The sequence below is a fragment of the Haliaeetus albicilla genome, chromosome 13, assembly GCF_947461875.1.
Source record: "Haliaeetus albicilla chromosome 13, bHalAlb1.1, whole genome shotgun sequence".
In the NCBI taxonomy this organism is placed as follows: Eukaryota; Metazoa; Chordata; class Aves; order Accipitriformes; family Accipitridae; genus Haliaeetus; species Haliaeetus albicilla.
The window spans coordinates 419,279-439,259 of NC_091495.1; the positions used below are offsets into that span (position 1 = coordinate 419,279).

A 19,981-nucleotide genomic window follows, 5' to 3' on the forward strand; every position below is an offset into this window, starting at 1 on the left:
AGAGTGGCGGTCTTGGCAAAGGAGACCCTGAAATCCCGGCAGGCAGTAGCACTTTGTCCCCATGGCGGTGCCGCCGTTTTTGCAAGCCTTCATGGGATCACTGATCTCGCAACGGGTGCCATTGTAACCGGGGGGGCACAGGCATCTCTCTCCCACCACCGTGCCGCCGTTCTTGCAAGGGGCTGGAAGGTAACTCAGGCTGGGCAGGGGGGGGCAGACGCGGGAAATGGTGCCAGTGCTGGGGTCCCCCCATTGAAGAAGGGACCCAGGGGACTGGTTCTACCCCCACATCAACTCTGGTGAGTCAACACCCTCCAACCCACCTCACCAGGAGAGGACCCCAGAGTCCGGGGAGGGAGTCGAGGTGTCCCCCCCTGCCAAAATCTGGCTCTGACCGGTGCCCAAGGCACTAGGCCCCCACCCAGAGAAGGGAAGAGTGGAACGGGCACCCATAGGGTGACTTTGCCCTTGGAGGGCAGGTGGGGGCACCCTCATGGCCACCCCAGGTTGGGAATGACGCCCATGTGCCGGGGCAGTTGGGTGGTCCAAGTTCTTCAAAGAGGACCTTCCAGTGGACAGGGAAGGCCAGAAAGAGCCACCCCCCCACGGGATTTTTCAGAGGAGGTGGGAAGGGGGTGGGAGAAGGAGGAGAGGGTGGGATGATGCCAACCGGATGGCAATCTCTCCATCTTGTCCCACTCTTACCTGACAGAGCCCCCAAGGGGATGAAGAGGAGGAGGAAGAAGAAGCAACCCAACTCCATCATCATCATCATCATCATCAACACCCGAAGGAGCAGAAAACCATGGAACGACTGAGCCGGAGGCGTCAGCCGTAAGTGATTTTGTATGCCGAGTTTGGGACAGTCATCAACCGCAAGGTAGGGCTACGTTGGTAAATAATGACTGACTAATTTTTTTCTTGAACCCCAAAAATAGAAAGGGTGGGAGAAGATCTGGACATCCTCGTGGCATTCCACCTTCCCAGGCAGCTCCGGAATGGCCGCAACGGGCCCAACCCTTGCGCCGGAGACAAGGGAGGGAGGTAACGGTCGTTCCCCTTGCCAAACTGATAAGATTAGGGCAAGACGTGGCAGGTCCCATCTGTTATTGGCACCTACTTGTCCTGCCCTACCTTGGGGTGTTGTCCTCTCCCCAAACCTCCTGGGGATGGATGGACGGATGGACAGATGGACAGATGGACCGAGAAGGGGGTTGGGGTCAAGGGCTCCCTTCCTACTGAATCACCTGCGACGGTTGGGATGTGGCAAAGCCACGTCCGAGTCTTCTCTCCTCTCTGCCCACTGCCAACCCGGGGGTAACAAGTCCTTTGGGTGCTGGGGGGACGATGACCAGTGTCTCCCAATCCTTCCCAGCGTCTCCCGGTTTGTTCTGCATGCCACGTGCTCCCCAGTGTATCCTAGTACATCCCAGGGCTCCCAGTGTCTCCCAGTCCTTCCCAGTGTCTCCCAGTACATCCCAGAGCTCCCCAGTGTGACCTGGGTACCACATGCCCCCCCACAATGTCCTCTGGTGCACCCCAGGGCTGAGCCTCTCCCCAAACCCAGAGGTGCTGGGGGCCCCCCCCAAGGTGCTGGGCACCCCCAAACCCAATGGGGCTGCTCTATGATGGGGGGGGTGTCGAAGTGCCGTCCCCAGTGATTGCTCTGGACTCCCGTTACCACACACACACCCGCAGCCAAGGGGGAGGGAAACAAGGTAATTAAGATAAGCATGAATATTAATAACAATAAATTTATTATAATGCATGATACCAGCATGAAACTGGGGGGGGGGGGGGCACGGCTCCCTGCACCTCACCCCCGCCTGCACTCCCTGAGGAATCCTGTGCCCCCCCTCCCCGGCTAAAGGGCTTCTCCTCTGTGCCGGGGTTGGGGTGGGGGGGCATCACCCTCCTGTGAACCTCCTGGGCTCAGCCTGGGTGCCGTGGGTGGTTTCGTGGGTGCCCCCCACCCCCACCCTCAGCGCTGTAGGCTTCATCATCTAAATAAATAATAAATATTGGAGGGGGGGGCGGGTCGCCCACCCCCCAGTAGCTTGCCCGGCTTTTGGCATGGCCCGCATGCCGATGGTCTGGCCACGCCGGGTGGATTTGGGTCTCCCCTTGGGAGAGAAGACCCGTTGGGTTGAGGTTGGGTGTGGGGGTGTGTGTGTGGGGGTCTCTACTCTTCATTCCTATTGGGGTGTCTTCTGCTGACAGCTGAGACGTCCCCAGTGCAGGATCATAGTTGGGTTGTGACTTTTGGCCTGGAGATCTTCATCTGGGCAGGGGGGAGAAGGAGAGGGAAGGGGGTGAGAGGGGCAGGGGGGGTCTCCCTTGGGTCCTCGGTCAAGGGAAGGGTGGGTGGGTGCTGCCAGAGAAGAAGGGGGACGTACCGGGGTGGAGGTATCCACCAGCTCCAATGAAGGCGTGAAGTTGTGTGGACGCTCCTCGCCTGTGGGGAGATGGTGGGGGGTGGTTGGGTATCTCGGGGGGGGGGTCTTCCCCAAGCGTTAGTGTCCATTGACCTAAGTTGCGGTTGGGGGGGGTCACCTGTGGTGCTGTCGGCGTCCATGTTGCTGTAGAGGAAGCCATCAGGCGAGGGCCAGGTCAAGCCATCGTCTTCGTACCAGTTCGTACCACCGGTGTAGAGTTGAAGGTCACTGGGTGGGCAACAAGAGGGTGTTTCAGAGTGGGGGGGCAGAGAGCCAGAGGAGGGGGCTCCCCCCCCGCCCAGTGAACCCGGGCGTTCGGGTTCCTCTACTTCCGCACGTACATTCTCCGGCGTCTCTTGACCAGCACCACGATGAGGATGATGCAGCTGACAAGCAACACGGTGGCCACCAGCCCCAACCCCATGGCCAACTTGCTGACTCGCCCGGAGCAATGGGCATCTGTGTACCAGTACAGGGCTTCATCCTGGCAACTGGGGGAAGGAAACAGGATCGGGCCGACCGTCCCCTTTCACCATGCCGGTAGGATGGGAGCAGGGATGCCGGAGACTCCTCCACCAGCCAACCTCGTGGCCGTGGGACCCTGCGGTGGCACTCACAAGCACTGGGGACCAGCCCGGGTGATGTGGCATTGGCCGTAGTGGCAATCCATGGTGCTCGGCATGTTGGGTGTGCAGTTGGTGATGCACTGGATGACGCCATCCATGGTCACCGGGTAGTAGAAGTCCCGGTATTCGTTGGGTGCTCGCTGCCAGCAGATCCCTGGGGGGGGAGGTTGGAGGGTTAGGGGAGAACGGGGGTGCTGGGGGTGTGTGCTGGGGGGTGGTGGGGTGGCAGGAGGTTCCCCAGATGTCTCACCACGCAGGGAAGATGCCTCTGTCATGTTCCTGATGACAGGGTTGGGCGGCACGGTGAGGCAGAGGATGGCTGGGGGGGGGGGGAGAGAGAGAGAGAAGGCATCAGAGACCCATCCCCAGGTGGGACCCAGGCATCCGGGGAGTGGGGGGAGCGGGACATGGAGGGGGACCCACAGGTGTTGTGCTGGCAGAAGCCCTGGCTGGCCTCCGTCTCTTGCAACCTCTTCACCAGCCTCTTCATGATCTCCTCGAAATTCTCTGTCGTGTTGCTGCTTTTCATCAAGGTGAAGACGACCTCATGCTCCACCACGATGCTGCCAGGTCTTTGGAGAGGGGACACGGTGGGGTTAGAGGGAGTGAATGGGGAGACAACCCCGCCACCTCATCCCACCAACTGGGTTCCCTGCCTGTCAGGGACCCCTTACTTGAGGCTGATGATCCTCACGCCCTCGTAGCCAGGGACGTTCCCATAGATCTTCTTTATCTGCAAACCAAAGGGTTGCATGAGCCACCACCAAGGGGGACAAGATGGCTGTGGAGGGACAACTCAGTCCCCTGTCCTCACCTGCTTTTGGAAGTGCTCCTCAAAGGAGTGGTAGGTCTTCGACTGGGTGTCCTTCAGCTCCTCCGAGTAGTTGAAGTTGGTGACGGTCACCACCATCTCCATGTCGGCCACGATCGTTCCCGGGTAAGCTAGAGGACACAAGAGATGAAGGAAGGGACGTGGTGGCCCTGGGAGGGGGGGGACAGGACCTCCAGGGAGGTCACAGGGGTGCGTGGGTGGAGGTGGCACTTACGGAGGCCAGTCACGATGGAGTTGGTGGAGAACTCGCAAAAGGGGCCGTAAAAATACAGGGTGCAGAGACACTTGATGCCATCGTAGGTGCCTCCATTCTGGCAGACAACTGGGAGGGAGCAAGGTGGGGGCAGGGGGGGGTGTCAGCAGGGCACCTTGGGGACCCCCAGGGCCAGGGGGACCCACTCAGAGCCAGGTAGAGTGGAGGTGACGCCCAGGGCGTGATGGAGGTGGATGTGGGGGGGACACGACTCACCTGAAGGAACGACTGTGCTGGAGGTTGCTGTGGAGGTTGCTTGGGTGGTGGTGGGTGCTGTGGGGATAACTTGCGTGGTGGTGGTGGGAGATGCCGTGGAGGTCACCTCTGTAGAGCTGACAGCAACAGAGGTGGCTCCCGTGGTGGAGATGGCAGTGGAGGACTCTGCTGAGGTGGTGGGCAATGGCATTGAGGTCACGTCTGTAGCGGTGACAGTGCTAGTGGTGGCTTCCGTGGTGGAGACGGCAGTGGAAGAGTCTCCAGAGGTGGTGGGTGCTGCCATTGAGGTCACTGTTGTAGGTGTGACAGTGCTGGCAGTGGTTGCAGTGGTGGAGACAGCAGTGGAGGTCTCTCCTGAGATGGTTGTGGAAGTCATGGAGGTCACATCTGTGGAGGTGACGGTGCTGGTGGTGGCTTCCGTGGTGGAGACAGCAGTGGAGGTCTCTCCTGAGATGGTTGTGGAAGCCATGGAGGTCACATCTGGGGAGGTGACAGTGGTTGGGTTGCCTTCAGTGGTGGAGACAGCAGTGGAGTTCTCTCCTGAGATGGTTGTGGAAGCCATGGAGGTCACATCTGGGAAGGTGACAGTGCTAGTGGTGGCTTCCGTGGTGGAGACAGCAGTGGAGGTCTCTCCTGGGATGGTTGTGGAAGCCATGGAGGTCACGTCTGGGGAGGTGACAGTGCTGGTGGTGGCTTCTGTGGTGGAGACAGCAGTGGAGGTCTCTCCTGAGATGGTTGTGGAAGCCATGGAGGTCACGTCTGGGGAGGTGACAGTGCTGCTGGTGGCTTCCGTGGTGGAGACAGCAGTGGAGGTCTCTCCTGAGATGGTTGTGGAAGCCATGGAGGTCACGTCTGGGGAGGTGACAGTGGTTGGGGTTGCTTCCGTGGTGGAGACAGCAGTGGAGGTCTCTCCTGAGATGGTTGTGGAAGCCATGGAGGTCACGTCTGGGGAGGTGACAGTGCTGGTGGTGGCTTCCGTGGTGGAGATAGCAGTGGAGGTCTCTCCTGAGATGGTTGTGGAATCCATGGAGGTCACATCTGGGGAGGTGACAGTGGTTGGGTTGCCTTCAGTGGTGGAGACAGCAGTGGAGGTCTCTCCTGAGATGGTTGTGGAAGCCATGGAGGTCACGTCTGGGGAGGTGACAGTGGTTCCGGTGGCTTCTGTGGTGGAGACAGCAGTGGAGGTCTCTCCTGAGATGGTTGTGGAAGCCATGGAGCTCAAGTCTGTGGAGGTGACAGTGCTGCTGGTGGCTTCCGTGGTGGAGACAGCAGCGGAGGTCTCTCCTGAGATGGTTGTGGAAGACATGGAGGTCACGTGTGGGGAGCTGACAGTGGTTGGGGTGGCTTCCGTGGTGGAGACAGCAGCGGAGGTCTCTCCTGAGATGGTTGTGGAAGCCATGGAGGTCATGTCTGCGGATGTGACAGTGCTGGTGGTGGCTTCCGTGGTGGAGACAGCAGTGGAGGTCTCTCCTGAGATGGTTGTGGAAGCCATGGAGGTCACGTCTGCGGAGGTGACAGTGCTGCTGGTGGCTTCCGTGGTGGAGACAGCAGTGGAGGTCTCTCCTGAGATGGTTGTGGAAGCCATGGAGGTCACATCTGGGGAGGTGACAGTGCTGGTGGTGGCTTCCGTGGTGGAGACAGCAGTGGAGGTCTCTCCTGAGATGGTTGTGGAAGCCATGGAGGTCACGTCTGGGGAGGTGACAGTGGTTGGGGTGGCTTCCGTGGTGGCGACAGCAGTGGAGGTCTCTCCTGAGATGGTTGTGGAAGCCATGGAGGTCACGTCTGGGGAGGTGACAGTGGTTGGGGTGGCTTCTGTGGTGGAGACAGCAGTGGAGGTCTCTCCTGAGATGGTTGTGGAAGACATGGAGGTGAAGTCTAGGGAGGTGACAGTGCTGGTGGTGGCTTCCGTGGTGGCGACAGCAGGGGAGGTCTCTCCTGAGATGGTTGTGGAAGACATGGAGGTCACGTCTGGGGAGGTGACAGTGCTGGTGGTGGCTTCCGTGGTGGAGACAGCAGCGGAGGTCTCTCCTGAGACTGTTGTGGAAGCCACGGAGGTCACGTCTGGGGAGGTGACAGTGGTTGGGGTGGCTTCTGTGGTGGAGACAGCAGTGGAGGTCTCTCCTGAGATGGTTGTGGAAGACATGGAGGTGAAGTCTAGGGAGGTGACAGTGCTGGTGGTGGCTTCTGTGGTGGAGACAGCAGTGGAGGTCTCTCCTGAGATGGTTGTGGAAGCCATGGAGGTGAATTCTAGGGAGGTGACAGTGCTGGTGGTGGCTTCCGTGGTGGAGTCGGCAGCGGAGGTCTCTCCTGAGATGGTTGTGGAAGCCATGGACGTCACATCTGGGGAGGTGACAGTGGTTGGGGTGCCTTCAGTGGTGGCGACAGCAGTGGAGGTCTCTCCTGAGATGGTTGTGGAAGCCATGGAGGTCACGTCTGGGGAGGTGACAGTGCTGGTGGTGGCTTCCGTGGTGGAGACAGCAGTGGAGGTCTCTCCTGAGATGGTTGTGGAAGCCACGGAGGTCACGTTTGTGGAGGTGACAGTGCTGGTGGTGGCTTCCATGGTGGAGTCGGCAGCGGAGGTCTCTCCTGACATGGTTGTGGAAGCCATGGAGGTCACGTCTGGGGAGGTGACAGTGGTTGGGGTGGCTTCCGTGGTGGCGACAGCAGCGGAGGTCTCTCCTGAGATGGTTGTGGAAGCCATGGAGGTCACGTCTGCGGAGGTGACAGTGCTGGTGGTGGCTTCCGTGGTGGAGACAGCAGTGGAGGTCTCTCCTGAGATGGTTGTGGAAGCCATGGAGGTCACGTCTGGGGAGGTGACAGTGGTTCCGGTGGCTTCCGTGGTGGAGACAGCAGTGGAGGTCTCTCCTGAGATGGTTGTGGAAGCCATGGAGGTCACGTCTGGGGAGGTGACAGTGGTTCCGGTGGCTTCTGTGGTGGAGACAGCAGTGGAGGTCTCTCCTGACATGGTTGTGGAAGCCATGGAGGTCACGTCTGTGGAGGTGACAGTGCTGGTGGTGGCTTCCGTGGTGGAGACAGCAGTGGAGGTCTCTCCTGAGATGGTTGTGGAAGACATGGAGGTGAAGTCTAGGGAGGTGACAGTGCTGGTGGTGGCTTCCGTGGTGGAGACAGCAGCGGAGGTCTGTCCTGAGATGGTTGTGGAAGCCATGGAGGTCATGTCTGCGGAAGTGACAGTGCTGGTGGTGGCTTCCGTGGTGGAGACACCAGCGGAGGTCTCTCCTGAGATGGTTGTGGAAGCCATGGAGGTCAAGTCTGGGGAGGTGACAGTGCTGGTGGTGGCTTCCGTGGTGGAGATAGCAGTGGAGGTCTGTCCTGAGATGGTTGTGGAAGCCATGGAGGTCACGTCTGGGGAGGTGACAGTGGTTCCGGTGGCTTCCGTGGTGGAGACAGCAGTGGAGGTCTCTCCTGAGATGGTTGTGGAAGCCATGGAGGTCACATCTTTGGAGGTGACAGTGCTAGTGGTGGCTTCCGTGGTGGAGACAGCAGTGGAGGTCTCTCCTGAGATGGTTGTGGAAGACATGGAGATGAAGTCTAGGGAGGTGACAGTGCTGCTGGTGTCTTCCGTGGTGGAGACAGCAGCGGAGGTCTCTCCTGAGATGGTTGTGGACGCCATGGAGGTCAAGTCTGGGGAGGTGACAGTGGTTGGGGTGGCTTCTGTGGTGGCGACAGCAGTGGAGGTCTCTCCTGAGATGGTTGTGGAAGACATGGAGGTCACGTCTGGGGAGGTGACAGTGTTTGGGGTGGCTTCCGTGGTGGAGACAGCAGTGGAGGTCTCTCCTGAGATGGTTGTGGAAGCCATGGAGGTCACATCTGTGGAGGTGACAGTGGTTGGGGTGGCTTCCGTGGTGGAGACAGCAGTGGAGGTCTCTCCTGAGATGGTTGTGGAAGCCATGGAGGTGAAGTCTAGGGAGGTGACAGTGCTGCTGGTGGCTTCCGTGGTGGAGACAGCAGTGGAGGTCTCTCCTGAGATGGTTGTGGAATCCATGGAGGTCACGTCTGTGGAGGTGACAGTGCTGGTGGTGGCTTCCGTGGTGGAGACAGCAGTGGAGGTCTCTCCTGAGATGGTTGTCGAACCCATGGAGGTCACGTCTGGGGAGGTGACAGTGCTGCTGGTGGCTTTCGTGGTGGAGACAGCAGTGGAGGTCTCTCCTGAGATGGTTGTGGAAGCCATGGAGGTCACGTCTGGGGAGGTGACAGTGCTGCTGGTGGCTTCCGTGGTGGAGTCAGCAGTGGAGGTCTCTCCTGAGATGGTTGTGGAAGTCATGGAGGTCACGTCTGGGGAGGTGACAGTGCTAGTGGTGGAGACAGCAGTGGAGGTCTCTCCTGAGATGGTTGTGGAAGACATGGAGGTCACGTCTGGGGAGGTGACAGTGCTGCTGGTGGCTTCCGTGGTGGAGACAGCAGTGGAGGTCTCTCCTGAGATGGTTGTGGAAGACATGGAGGTCACGTCTGCGGAGGTGACAGTGGTTGCGGTGGCTTTAGTGGTGGAGACAGCAGCGGAGGTCTCTCCTGAGATGGTTGTGGAAGCCATGGAGGTCAGGTCTGTGGCGCTGACAGTGCTGCTGGTGGCTTCCGTGGTGGAGATGGCAGTGGAGGTCTCTCCTGAGATGGTTGTGGAAGCCATGGAGGTCACGTCTGGGGAGGTGACAGTGGTTGGGGTGGCTTCCGTGGTGGAGACAGCAGTGGAGGTCTCTCCTGAGATGGTTGTGGAAGCCATGGAGGTCACGTCTTTGGAGGTGACAGTGCTAGTGGTGGCTTCCGTGGTGGAGACAGCAGGGGAGGTCTCTCCTGAGATGGTTGTGGAAGCCATGGAGGTCAAGTCTGGGGAGGTGACAGTGCTGCTGGTGGCTTCCGTGGTGGAGACAGCAGTGGAGGTCTCCCCTGAGATGGTTGTGGAAGCCATGGAGGTCACGTCTGGGAAGGTGACAGTGGTTGGGGTGGCTTCCGTGGTGGAGACAGCAGTGGAGGTCTCTCCTGAGATGGTTGTGGAAGCCATGGAGGTCACGTCTGGGGAGGTGACAGTGGTTGGGGTGCCTTCCATGGTGGCGACAGCAGTGGAGGTCTCTCCTGAGATGGTTGTGGAAGCCATGGAGGTCACGTCTCGGGACGTGACAGTGGTTGGCGTGGCTTCCGTGGTGGAGACAGCAGGGGAGGTCTCTCCTGAGATGGTTGTGGAAGCCATGGAGGTCACGTCTGGGGAGGTGACAGTGCTAGTGGTGGAGACAGCAGTGGAGGTCTCTCCTGAGATGGTTGTGGAAGCCATGGAGGTGAAGTCTAGGGAGGTGACAGTGCTGCTGGTGGCTTCCGTGGTGGAGACAGCAGGGGAGGTCTCTCCTGAGATGGTTGTGGAAGCCATGGAGGTCACGTCTGTGGAGGTGACAGTGCTGGTGGTGGCTTCCGTGGTGGAGACAGCAGTGGAGGTCTCTCCTGAGATGGTTGTGGAACCCATGGAGGTCACGTCTGGGGAGGTGACAGTGCTGCTGGTGGCTTCCGTGGTGGAGACAGCAGTGGAGGTCTCTCCTGAGATGGTTGTGGAAGTCATGGAGGTCACGTCTGGGGAGGTGACAGTGCTGCTGGTGGCTTCCCTGGTGGAATCGGCAGTGGAGGTCTCTGCTGAGATGGTTGTGGAAGCCATGGAGGTCACGTCTGGGGAGGTGAGAGTGGTTGGGGTGCCTTCAGTGGTGGAGACAGCAGTGGAGGTCTCTCCTGAGATGGTTGTGGAAGCCATGGAGGTCACGTCTGGGGAGGTGACAGTGGTTGGGGTGGCTTCCGTGGTGAAGACAGACGTGGAGGTCTCTCCTGAGATGGTTGTGGAAGCCATGGAGGTCACGTCTGGGGAGGTGACAGTGGTTGGGGTGGCTTCCGTGGTGGCGACAGCAGTGGAGGTCTCTCCTGACATGGTTGTGGAAGCCATGGAGGTCACGTCTGGGGAGGTGACAGTGCTAGTGGTGGCTTCCGTGTTGGACATGGCAGTGGAGGTATCTCCTGAGATGGTTGTGGAAGCCATGGAGGTCACGTCTGGGGAGGTGACAGTGCTAGTGGTGTCTTCCGTGGTGGAGACAGCAGTGGAGGTCTCTCCTGAGATGGTTGTGGAAGCCATGGAGGTCACGTCTGGGGAGGTGACAGTGGTTCTGGTGTCTTCCGTGGTGGCGACAGCAGTGGAGGTCTCTCCTGAGATGGTTGTGGAAGCCATGGAGGTCACATCTGTGGAGGTGACAGTGCTGCTGGTGGCTTCCGTGGTGGAGACAGGAGTGGAGGTCTCTCCTGAGATGGTTGTGGAAGCCATGGAGGTCACGTCTGGGGAGGTGACAGTGCTGCTGGTGGCTTCCGTGGTGGAGTCAGCAGTGGAGGTCTCTCCTGAGATGGTTGTGGAAGTCATGGAGGTCACGTCTGGGGAGGTGACAGTGCTAGTGGTGGAGACAGCAGTGGAGGTCTCTCCTGAGATGGTTGTGGAAGACATGGAGGTCACGTCTGGGGAGGTGACAGTGCTGGTGGTGGCTTCCGTGGTGGAGACAGCAGTGGAGGTCTCTCCTGAGATGGTTGTGGAAGACATGGAGGTCACGTCTGCGGAGCTGACAGTGGTTGCGGTGGCTTTAGTGGTGGAGACAGCAGCGGAGGTCTCTCCTGAGATGGTTGTGGAAGCCATGGAGGTCAAGTCTGTGGCGGTGACAGTGCTGCTGGTGGCTTCCGTGGTGGAGATGGCAGTGGAGGTCTCTCCTGAGATGGTTGTGGAAGCCATGGAGGTCACGTCTGGGGAGGTGACAGTGGTTGGGGTGGCTTCCGTGGTGGAGACAGCAGAGGAGGTCTCTCCTGAGATGGTTGTGGAAGCCATGGAGGTCACGTCTTTGGAGGTGACAGTGCTAGTGGTGGCTTCCGTGGTGGAGACAGCAGTGGAGGTCTCTCCTGAGATGGTTGTGGAAGCCATGGAGGTCAAGTCTGGGGAGGTGACAGTGGATGGGGTGGCTTCCGTGGTGGAGACAGCAGTGGAGGTCTCTCCTGAGATGGTTGTGGAAGCCATGGAGGTCACGTCTGGGGAGGTGACAGTGTTTGGGGTGGCTTCCATGGTGGCGACAGCAGTGGAGGTCTCTCCTGAGATGGTTGTGGAAGCCATGGAGGTCACGTCTCGGGACGTGACAGTGGTTGGCGTGGCTTCCGTGGTGGAGACAGCAGGGGAGGTCTCTCCTGAGATGGTTGTGGAAGCCATGGAGGTCACGTCTGGGGAGGTGACAGTGCTAGTGGTGGAGACAGCAGTGGAGGTCTCTCCTGAGATGGTTGTGGAAGCCATGGAGGTCACATCTGGGGAGGTGACAGTGCTGGTGGTGGCTTCCGTGGTGGAGATAGCAGGGGAGGTCTCTCCTGAGCTGGTTGTGGAGGCCATGGAGGTCACATCTGTGGAGGTGACAGTGCTACTGGTGGCTTCTGTGGTGGAGACAGCAGTGGAGGTCTCTCCTGAGATGGTTGTGGAAGCCATGGAGGTCACGTCTGGGGAGGTGACAGTGCTAGTGGTGGCTTCCGTGGTGGAGACAGACGTGGAGGTCTCTCCTGAGATGGTTTTGGAAGCCATGGAGGTCACGTCTGTGGCGGTGACAGTGCTGGTGGTGGCTTCCGTGGTGGAGACAGCAGTGGAGGTCTCTCCTGAGATGGTTGTGGAACCCATGGAGGTCACGTCTGGGGAGGTGACAGTGCTGCTGGTGGCTTCCGTGGTGGAGACAGCAGTGGAGGTCTCTCCTGAGATGGTTGTGGAAGCCATGGAGGTCACGTCTGGGGAGGTGACAGTGGTTGGGGTGGCTTCCGTGGTGGAGACAGCAGTGGAGGTCTCTCCTGAGATGGTTGTGGAAGCCATGGAGGTCACGTCTGGGGAGGTGACAATGCTGGTGGTGGCTTCCATGGTGGAGACAGCAGCGGAGGTCTCTCCTGAGATGGTTGTGGAAGCCATGGAGGTCACGTCTAGGGAGGTGACAGTGTTTGGGGTGGCTTCTGTGGTGGAGACAGCAGTGGAGGTATCTCCTGAGATGGTTGTGGAAGCCATGGAGGTCACGTCTGTGGAGGTGACAGTGCTAGTGGTGGCTTCCGTGGTGGAGACAGCAGTGGAGGTCTCTCCTGAGATGGTTGTGGAAGCCATGGAGGTCACGTCTAGGGAGGTGACAGTGGTTGGGGTGGCTTCTGTGGTGGAGACAGACGTGGAGGTCTCTCCTGAGATGGTTGTGGAAGCCATGTAGGGGAAGTCTGTCGAGGTGACAGTGCTGGTGGTGGCTACCGTGGTGGAGACAGCAGTGGAGGTCTCTCCTGAGATGGTTGTGGAAGCCATGGAGGTCACATCTGGGGAGGTGACAGTGGTTGGGTTGCCTTCAGTGGTGGAATCGGCAGCGGAGGTCTCTGCTGAGATGGTTGTGGAAGCCATGGAGGTCACGTCTGGGGAGGTGACAGTGGTTGGGGTGGCTTCAGTGGTGGAGACAGCAGCGGAGGTCTCTCCTGAGATGGTTGTCGAACCCATGGAGGTCACATCTGGGGAGGTGACAGTGGTTGGGGTGGCTTCCGTGGTGGAGACAGCAGTGGAGGTCTCTCCTGAGATGGTTGTGGAAGCCATGGAGGTCACGTCTGGGGAGGTGACAGTGTTTGGGGTGGCTTCCGTGGTGGAGACAGCAGCGGAGGTCTCTCCTGAGATAGTTGTGGAAGCCATGGAGGTCACATCTGGGGAGGTGACAGTGCTGCTGGTGGCTTCCGTGGTGGAGACAGCAGCGGAGGTCTCTCCTGAGATGGTTGTGGAAGACATGGAGGTCACGTCTGGGGAGCTGACAGTGGTTGGGGTGGCTTCCGTGGTGGAGACAGCAGCGGAGGTCTCTCCTGAGATGGTTGTGGAAGCCATGGAGGTCACATCTGGGGAGCTGACAGTGTTTGGGGTGGCTTCTGTGGTGGCGACAGCAGTGGAGGTGTCTCCTGAGATGGTTGTGGAAGCCATGGAGGTCAAGTCTGGGGAGGTGACAGTGGTTGGGGTGGCTTCTGTGGTGGCGACAGCAGTGGAGGTCTCTCCTGAGATGGTTGTGGAAGCCATGGAGGTCACGTCTGGGGAGGTGACAGTGGTTGGGGTGGCTTCTGTGGTGGCGACACCAGCGGAGGTCTCTGCTGAGATGGTTGTGGAAGCCATGGAGGTCATGTCTGCAGAGGTGACAGTGCTGGTGGTGGCTTCCGTGGTGGAAACAGCAGTGGAGGTCTCTCCTGAGATGGTTGTGGAAGCCATGGAGGTCACGTCTGGGGAGGTGACAGTGGTTGGGGTGGCTTCAGTGGTGGAGACAGCAGTGGAGGTCTCTCCTGAGATGGTTGTGGAAGCCATGGAGGTCAAGTCTGGGGAGGTGACAGTGGTTGGGGTGGCTTCCGTGGTGGAGACAGCAGTGGAGGTCTCTCCTGAGATGGTTGTGGAAGCCATGGAGGTCACGTCTGGGGAGGTGACATTGGTTGCGGTGGCTTCCGTGGTGGCGACAGCAGTGGAGGTCTCTCCTGAGATGGTTGTGGAAGCCATGGAGGTCACGTCTGGGGAGGTGACAGTGGTTGGGGTGGCTTCCGTGGTGGAGACAGCAGTGGAGGTCTCTCCTGAGGTGGTTGTGGAAGACATGGAGGTCACGTCTGTGGAGGTGAGAGTGCTAGTGGTGGCTTCCGTGGTGGAAACAGCAGTGGAGGTCTCTCCTGAGATGGTTGTGGAAGCCATGGAGGTCACATCTGTGGAGGTGACAGTGCTGCTGGTGGCTTCCGTGGTGGAGACAGCAGTGGAGGTCTCTCCTGAGCTGGTTGTGGAAGCCACGGAGGTCACTTCTGGGGAGGTGACAGTGCTGCTGGTGGCTTCCGTGGTGGAGACAGCAGTGGAGGTCTCTCCTGAGATGGTTGTGGAAGCCATGGAGGTCACGTCTGTGGAGGTGAGAGTGCTAGTGGTGGCTTCCGTGGTGGAGACAGCAGTGGAGGTCTCTCCTGAGATGGTTGTGGAAGCCATGGAGGTCATGTCTGCGGATGTGACACTGCTGGTGGTGGCTTCCGTGGTGGAGACACCAGCGGAGGTCTCTCCTGAGGTGGTTGTGGAAGCCATGGAGGTCACATCTGGGGAGGTGACAGTGTTTGGGGTGGCTTCCGTGGTGGAGACAGCAGCGGAGGTCTCTCCTGAGATGGTTGTGGAAGCCATGGAGGTCACATCTGTGGAGGTGACAGTGCTGCTGGTGGCTTCCGTGGTGGAGACAGCAGTGGAGGTCTCTCCTGAGATGGTTGTGGAAGACATGGAGGTCAAGTCTGGGGAGGTGACAGTGGTTGGGGTGGCTTCCGTGGTGGAGACAGCAGTGGAGGTCTCTCCTGAGATGGTTGTGGAAGCCATGGAGGTCACGTCTGGGGAGGTGACAGTGGTTGGGGTGGCTTCTGTGGTGGCGACAGCAGTGGAGGTCTCTCCTGAGATGGTTGTGGAAGCCATGGAGGTCACGTCTGGGGAGGTGACAGTGTTTGGGGTGGCTTCCGTGGTGGAGACAGCAGTGGAGGTCTCTCCTGAGATGGTTGTGGAAGCCATGGAGGTCACGTCTGGGGAGGTGACAGTGCTGCTGGTGGCTTCCGTGGTGGAGACAGCAGTGGAGGTCTCTCCTGAGATGGTTGTGGAAGCCATGGAGGTCACGTCTGGGGAGGTGACAGTGGTTGGGGTGGCTTCCGTGGTGGAGACAGCAGTGGAGGTCTCTCCTGAGATGGTTGTGGAAGCCATGGAGGTCACATCTGGGGAGCTGACAGTGTTTGGGGTGGCTTCTGTGGTGGCGACAGCAGTGGAGGTCTCTCCTGAGATGGTTGTGGAAGCCATGGAGGTCACGTCTGGGGAGGTGACAGTGTTTGGGGTGGCTTCCGTGGTGGAGACAGCAGCGGAGGTCTCTCCTGAGATGGCTGTGGAAAACATGGAGGTCACATCTGCGGAGGTGACAGTGGTTGGGGTGTCTTCTGTGGTGGCGACAGCAGTGGAGGTCTCTCCTGAGCTGGTTGTGGAAGCCATGGAGGTCACGTCTGCGGAGGTGACAGTGGTTGGGGTGGCTTCTGTGGTGGAGACAGCAGTGGAGGTCTCTCCTGAGATGGTTGTGGAAGCCATGGAGCTCAAGTCTGTGGAGGTGACAGTGCTGGTGGTGGCTTCCGTGGTGGAGACAGCAGCGGAGGTCTCTCCTGAGATGGTTGTGGAAGACATGGAGGTCACGTGTGGGGAGCTGACAGTGGTTGGGGTGGCTTCCGTGGTGGAGACAGCAGCGGAGGTCTCTCCTGAGATGGTTGTGGAAGCCATGGAGGTCACATCTGGGGAGGTGACAGTGCTGGTGGTGGCTTCCGTGGTGGAGACAGCAGTGGAGGTCTCTCCTGAGATGGTTGTGGAAGCCATGGAGGTCACGTCTGGGGAGGTGACAGTGCTGCTGGTGGCTTCCGTGGTGGAGACAGCAGTGGAGGTCTCTCCTGAGATGGTTGTGGAAGCCATGGAGGTGAAGTCCGTGGAGGTGACAGTGCTGGTGGTGGCTACCGTGGTGGAGACACCAGCGGAGTTCTCTCCTGAGATGGTTGTGGAAGCCATGGAGGTCATGTCTGGGGAGGTGACAGTGTTTGGGGTGGCTTCCGTGGTGGAGACAGCAGCGGAGGTCTCTCCTGAGATGGTTGTGGAAGCCATGGAGGTCACATCTGTGGAGGTGACAGTGCTGCTGGTGGCTTCCGTGGTGGAGACAGCAGTGGAGGTCTCTCCTGAGATGGTTGTGGAAGCCATGGAGGTCACGTCTGCGGAGGTGACAGTGGTTGGGGTGGCTTCCGTGGTGGAGACAGCAGTGGAGGTCTCTCCTGAGATGGTTGTGGAAGCCATGGAGGTCACATCTGGGGAGCTGACAGTGTTTGGGGTGGCTTCTGTGGTGGCGACAGCAGTGGAGGTCTCTCCTGAGATGGTTGTGGAAGCCATGGAGGTCACGTCTGGGGAGGTGACAGTGTTTGGGGTGGCTTCCGTGGTGGAGACAGCAGCGGAGGTCTCTCCTGAGATGGCTGTGGAAAACATGGAGGTCACATCTGCGGAGGTGACAGTGGTTCGGGTGTCTTCTGTGGTGGCGACAGCAGTGGAGGTCTCTCCTGAGCTGGTTGTGGAAGCCATGGAGGTCATGTCTGCGGAGGTGACAGTGGTTGGGGTGGCTTCTGTGGTGGAGACAGCAGCGGAGGTCTCTCCTGAGATGGTTGTGGAAGCCATGGAGCTCAAGTCTGTGGAGGTGACAGTGCTGGTGGTGGCTTCCGTGGTGGAGACAGCAGCGGAGGTCTCTCCTGAGATGGTTGTGGAAGACATTGAGGTCACGTGTGGGGAGCTGACAGTGGTTGGGGTGGCTTCCGTGGTGGAGACAGCAGCGGAGGTCTCTCCTGAGATGGTTGTGGAAGCCATGGAGGTCACATCTGGGGAGGTGACAGTGCTGGTGGTGGCTTCCGTGGTGGAGACAGCAGTGGAGGTCTCTCCTGAGCTGGTTGTGGAAGCCATGGAGGTCACGTCTGGGGAGGTGACAGTGCTGCTGGTGGCTTCCGTGGTGGAGACAGCAGTGGAGGTCTCTCCTGAGATGGTTGTGGAAGCCATGGAGGTCACGTCTGGGGAGGTGACAGTGGTTGGGGTGGCTTCTGTGGTGGAGACAGCAGCGGAGGTCTCTCCTGAGATGGTTGTGGAAGCCATGGAGCTCAAGTCTGTGGAGGTGACAGTGCTGGTGGTGGCTTCCGTGGTGGAGACACCAGCGGAGGTCTCTCCTGAGATGGTTGTGGAAGCCATGGAGGTCACATCTGGGGAGGTGACAGTGCTGCTGGTGGCTTCCGTGGTGGAGACAGCAGCGGAGGTCTCTCCTGAGATGGTTGTGGAAGCCATGGAGGTCACGTCTGGGGAGATGACAGTGCTGGTGGTGGCTTCCGTGGTGGCGACAGCAGTGGAGGTCTCTCCTGAGATGGTTGTGGAAGCCATGGAGGTCACGTCTGGGGAGGTGACAGTGCTGCTGGTGGCTTCCGTGGTGGAGACAGCAGTGGAGGTCTCTCCTGAGATGGTTGTGGAAGCCATGGAGGTCACATCTGGGGAGCTGACAGTGTTTGGGGTGGCTTCTGTGGTGGCGACAGCAGTGGAGGTCTCTCCTGAGATGGTTGTGGAAGCCATGGAGGTCACGTCTGGGGAGGTGACAGTGTTTGGGGTGGCTTCCGTGGTGGAGACAGCAGCGGAGGTCTCTCCTGAGATGGCTGTGGAAAACATGGAGGTCACATCTGCGGAGGTGACAGTGGTTGGGGTGTCTTCTGTGGTGGCGACAGCAGTGGAGGTCTCTCCTGAGATGGTTGTGGAAGCCATGGAGGTCATGTCTGCGGAGGTGACAGTGGTTGGGGTGGCTTCTGTGGTGGAGACAGCAGCGGAGGTCTCTCCTGAGATGGTTGTGGAAGCCATGGAGCTCAAGTCTGTGGAGGTGACAGTGCTGGTGGTGGCTTCCGTGGTGGAGACAGCAGCGGAGGTCTCTCCTGAGATGGTTGTGGAAGACATTGAGGTCACGTGTGGGGAGCTGACAGTGGTTGGGGTGGCTTCCGTGGTGGAGACAGCAGCGGAGGTCTCTCCTGAGATGGTTGTGGAAGCCATGGAGGTCACATCTGGGGAGGTGACAGTGCTGGTGGTGGCTTCCGTGGTGGAGACAGCAGTGGAGGTCTCTCCTGAGCTGGTTGTGGAAGCCATGGAGGTCACGTCTGGGGAGGTGACAGTGCTGCTGGTGGCTTCCGTGGTGGAGACAGCAGTGGAGGTCTCTCCTGAGATGGTTGTGGAAGCCATGGAGGTCACGTCTGCGGAGGTGACAGTGGTTGGGGTGGCTTCTGTGGTGGAGACAGCAGCGGAGGTCTCTCCTGAGATGGTTGTGGAAGCCATGGAGCTCAAGTCTGTGGAGGTGACAGTGCTGGTGGTGGCTTCCGTGGTGGAGACACCAGCGGAGGTCTCTCCTGAGATGGTTGTGGAAGCCATGGAGGTCACATCTGGGGAGGTGACAGTGCTGGTGGTGGCTTCCGTGGTGGAGACAGCAGCGGAGGTCTCTCCTGAGATGGTTGTGGAAGCCATGGAGGTCACGTCTGGGGAGATGACAGTGCTGGTGGTGGCTTCCGTGGTGGCGACAGCAGTGGAGGTCTCTCCTGAGATGGTTGTGGAAGCCATGGAGGTCACGTCTGTGGAGGTGACAGTGCTGCTGGTGGCTTCCCTGGTGGAATCGGCAGCGGAGGTCTCTGCTGAGATGGTTGTGGAAGCCATGGAGGTCACGTCTGGGGAGGTGACAGTGGTTGGGGTGGCTTCTGTGGTCGTGACAGCAGCGAAGGTCTCTCCTGAGATGGTTGTGGAAGCCATGGAGCTGAAGTCTGTGGAGGTGACAGTGGTTGCGGTGGCCCCTACGTCCCCTCCATTCCCCGATCTCAGCTGGACTTCGCCTACGAGTTGGCAGAAGCGCCAACGCCGCTTCATCAGCTCGACGTTGTGTGACTGGACCACCCCTTCCCAACCCTCCCCCCACCGTGTCCCCCAGCCCCACAACCTCCCCATGGAGAAGACCCCAACCTTCCCTTGCCTTCCTCCTCCTCCTCCTCCTCCTCGTCTTCGTTTCTGCCCGGATGCTCTCCAACCCCACTGCCGCCACCTTCTGCACCTTCCCCCTCGCTGGTGGGTCTCCAAAACTCACCTACCAGCATCCAACCCAAGAGGACGACCGTCCAACCGCCCGGCCACCCCGCCATGGCCCCGTCCTTCCTCCGCGGTGCCGGGAACCAACTGAACCGCGTGGGCGAGGTGTGTCCCCAGAAATATGACGCTGGGGGGGTGTCTCAGACCCTTGTCCCCACCATTTCGGTTGCGCAATAAGGGTGATTGGGCGGGGCAGGGGAAGGGCGTGACACACGTACCGGAGAATGTCATGGCCTCATCGGCACGCCCGGCAGTCGGGTGGCATTTCCTCCACGCCGGGGGGGGGGGGGTGGCTTTGGCATGGGGTTGGGTCATAAATGGGTGGCAGCACCCTAGACGAGGGGTGGGAGATGTTGGGGGGCATGGTGGGGACGCGGGGGACATGGGGTTCTCCTCGTTTGGTGGGGACACGGGGATGTGGGGTTGTCCTCATGCTTGTGGGGATGTGGGACGTGGGGTTGTCCTGGCTCATGGTGGGGATATGGGACATGGGGTTGTCCTCATGTTTGGTGGGGACATAGGGACAGGGGACACGGGGTTGTCCTGGCTCGTGGTGGGGAATGTGGGGATGGGGGGTTTGGGGTTGGCTTGGGGCCCGGTGGGGATGTGGAGATGTCCCGGTACATGGTGGGGATGTGGGACACGGGGTCATCCTGGCTCATGGTGGGGACGTGGGCACCGGGGACATGGGGGATGGGGGGTTGTCCTCATGCTTGGTGGGGACATGGTGACGGGGACATGGGGTGGTCCTCATGTCTGGGGGGGACATGGGGACGGGTCTGTCCCGGTGCTGGGCGGCCTTGGCAGGACAAGGGGGGGCAGGGACAGGTTTGGGGTCCCCCCAGGGTCCCCAGTGACACGTGACGGGGGGTGTCCCCCCCCGCTGATGTCATGGGTGCCACCACTCCCCCCCAACTG

At 59.8% G+C, this 19,981-nt stretch overlaps 2 protein-coding genes across 2 annotated transcripts; both read right to left on the reverse strand.

Moving 5' to 3' along the window:
* Positions 1-1,907: 1,907 nt before the first annotated feature.
* On the reverse strand, positions 1,908-5,017 carry LOC138688784 (mucin-17-like). The gene is made up of 11 exons (XM_069801304.1): positions 4,363-5,017; positions 4,108-4,215; positions 3,876-4,003; positions 3,736-3,794; positions 3,485-3,633; positions 3,312-3,380; positions 3,053-3,215; positions 2,765-2,926; positions 2,554-2,663; positions 2,397-2,455; positions 1,908-2,003 (listed from the first exon to the last, which is right to left on the reverse strand). Exons 1-11 carry the CDS (start codon positions 5,015-5,017, stop codon positions 1,908-1,910), a joined length of 1,758 nt encoding a protein of 585 aa, XP_069657405.1.
* A 5-nt stretch (positions 5,018-5,022) lies between these two features.
* Positions 5,023-18,082, reverse strand: LOC138688785 (serine-rich adhesin for platelets-like; the record flags this gene model as incomplete). Its single annotated transcript, XM_069801305.1, has 15 exons — positions 5,023-5,028; positions 5,165-5,925; positions 6,256-8,343; positions 8,455-8,529; positions 8,755-8,982; positions 9,220-9,714; positions 9,952-10,212; positions 10,324-11,097; positions 11,242-11,595; positions 12,253-13,380; positions 13,489-13,591; positions 13,814-14,707; positions 15,068-15,675; positions 15,787-16,791; positions 17,116-18,082. Coding segments are annotated over 15 exons (9,747 nt in total), but the record flags the coding sequence as incomplete, so codon positions are not given.
* Positions 18,083-19,981: the final 1,899 nt, after the last annotated feature.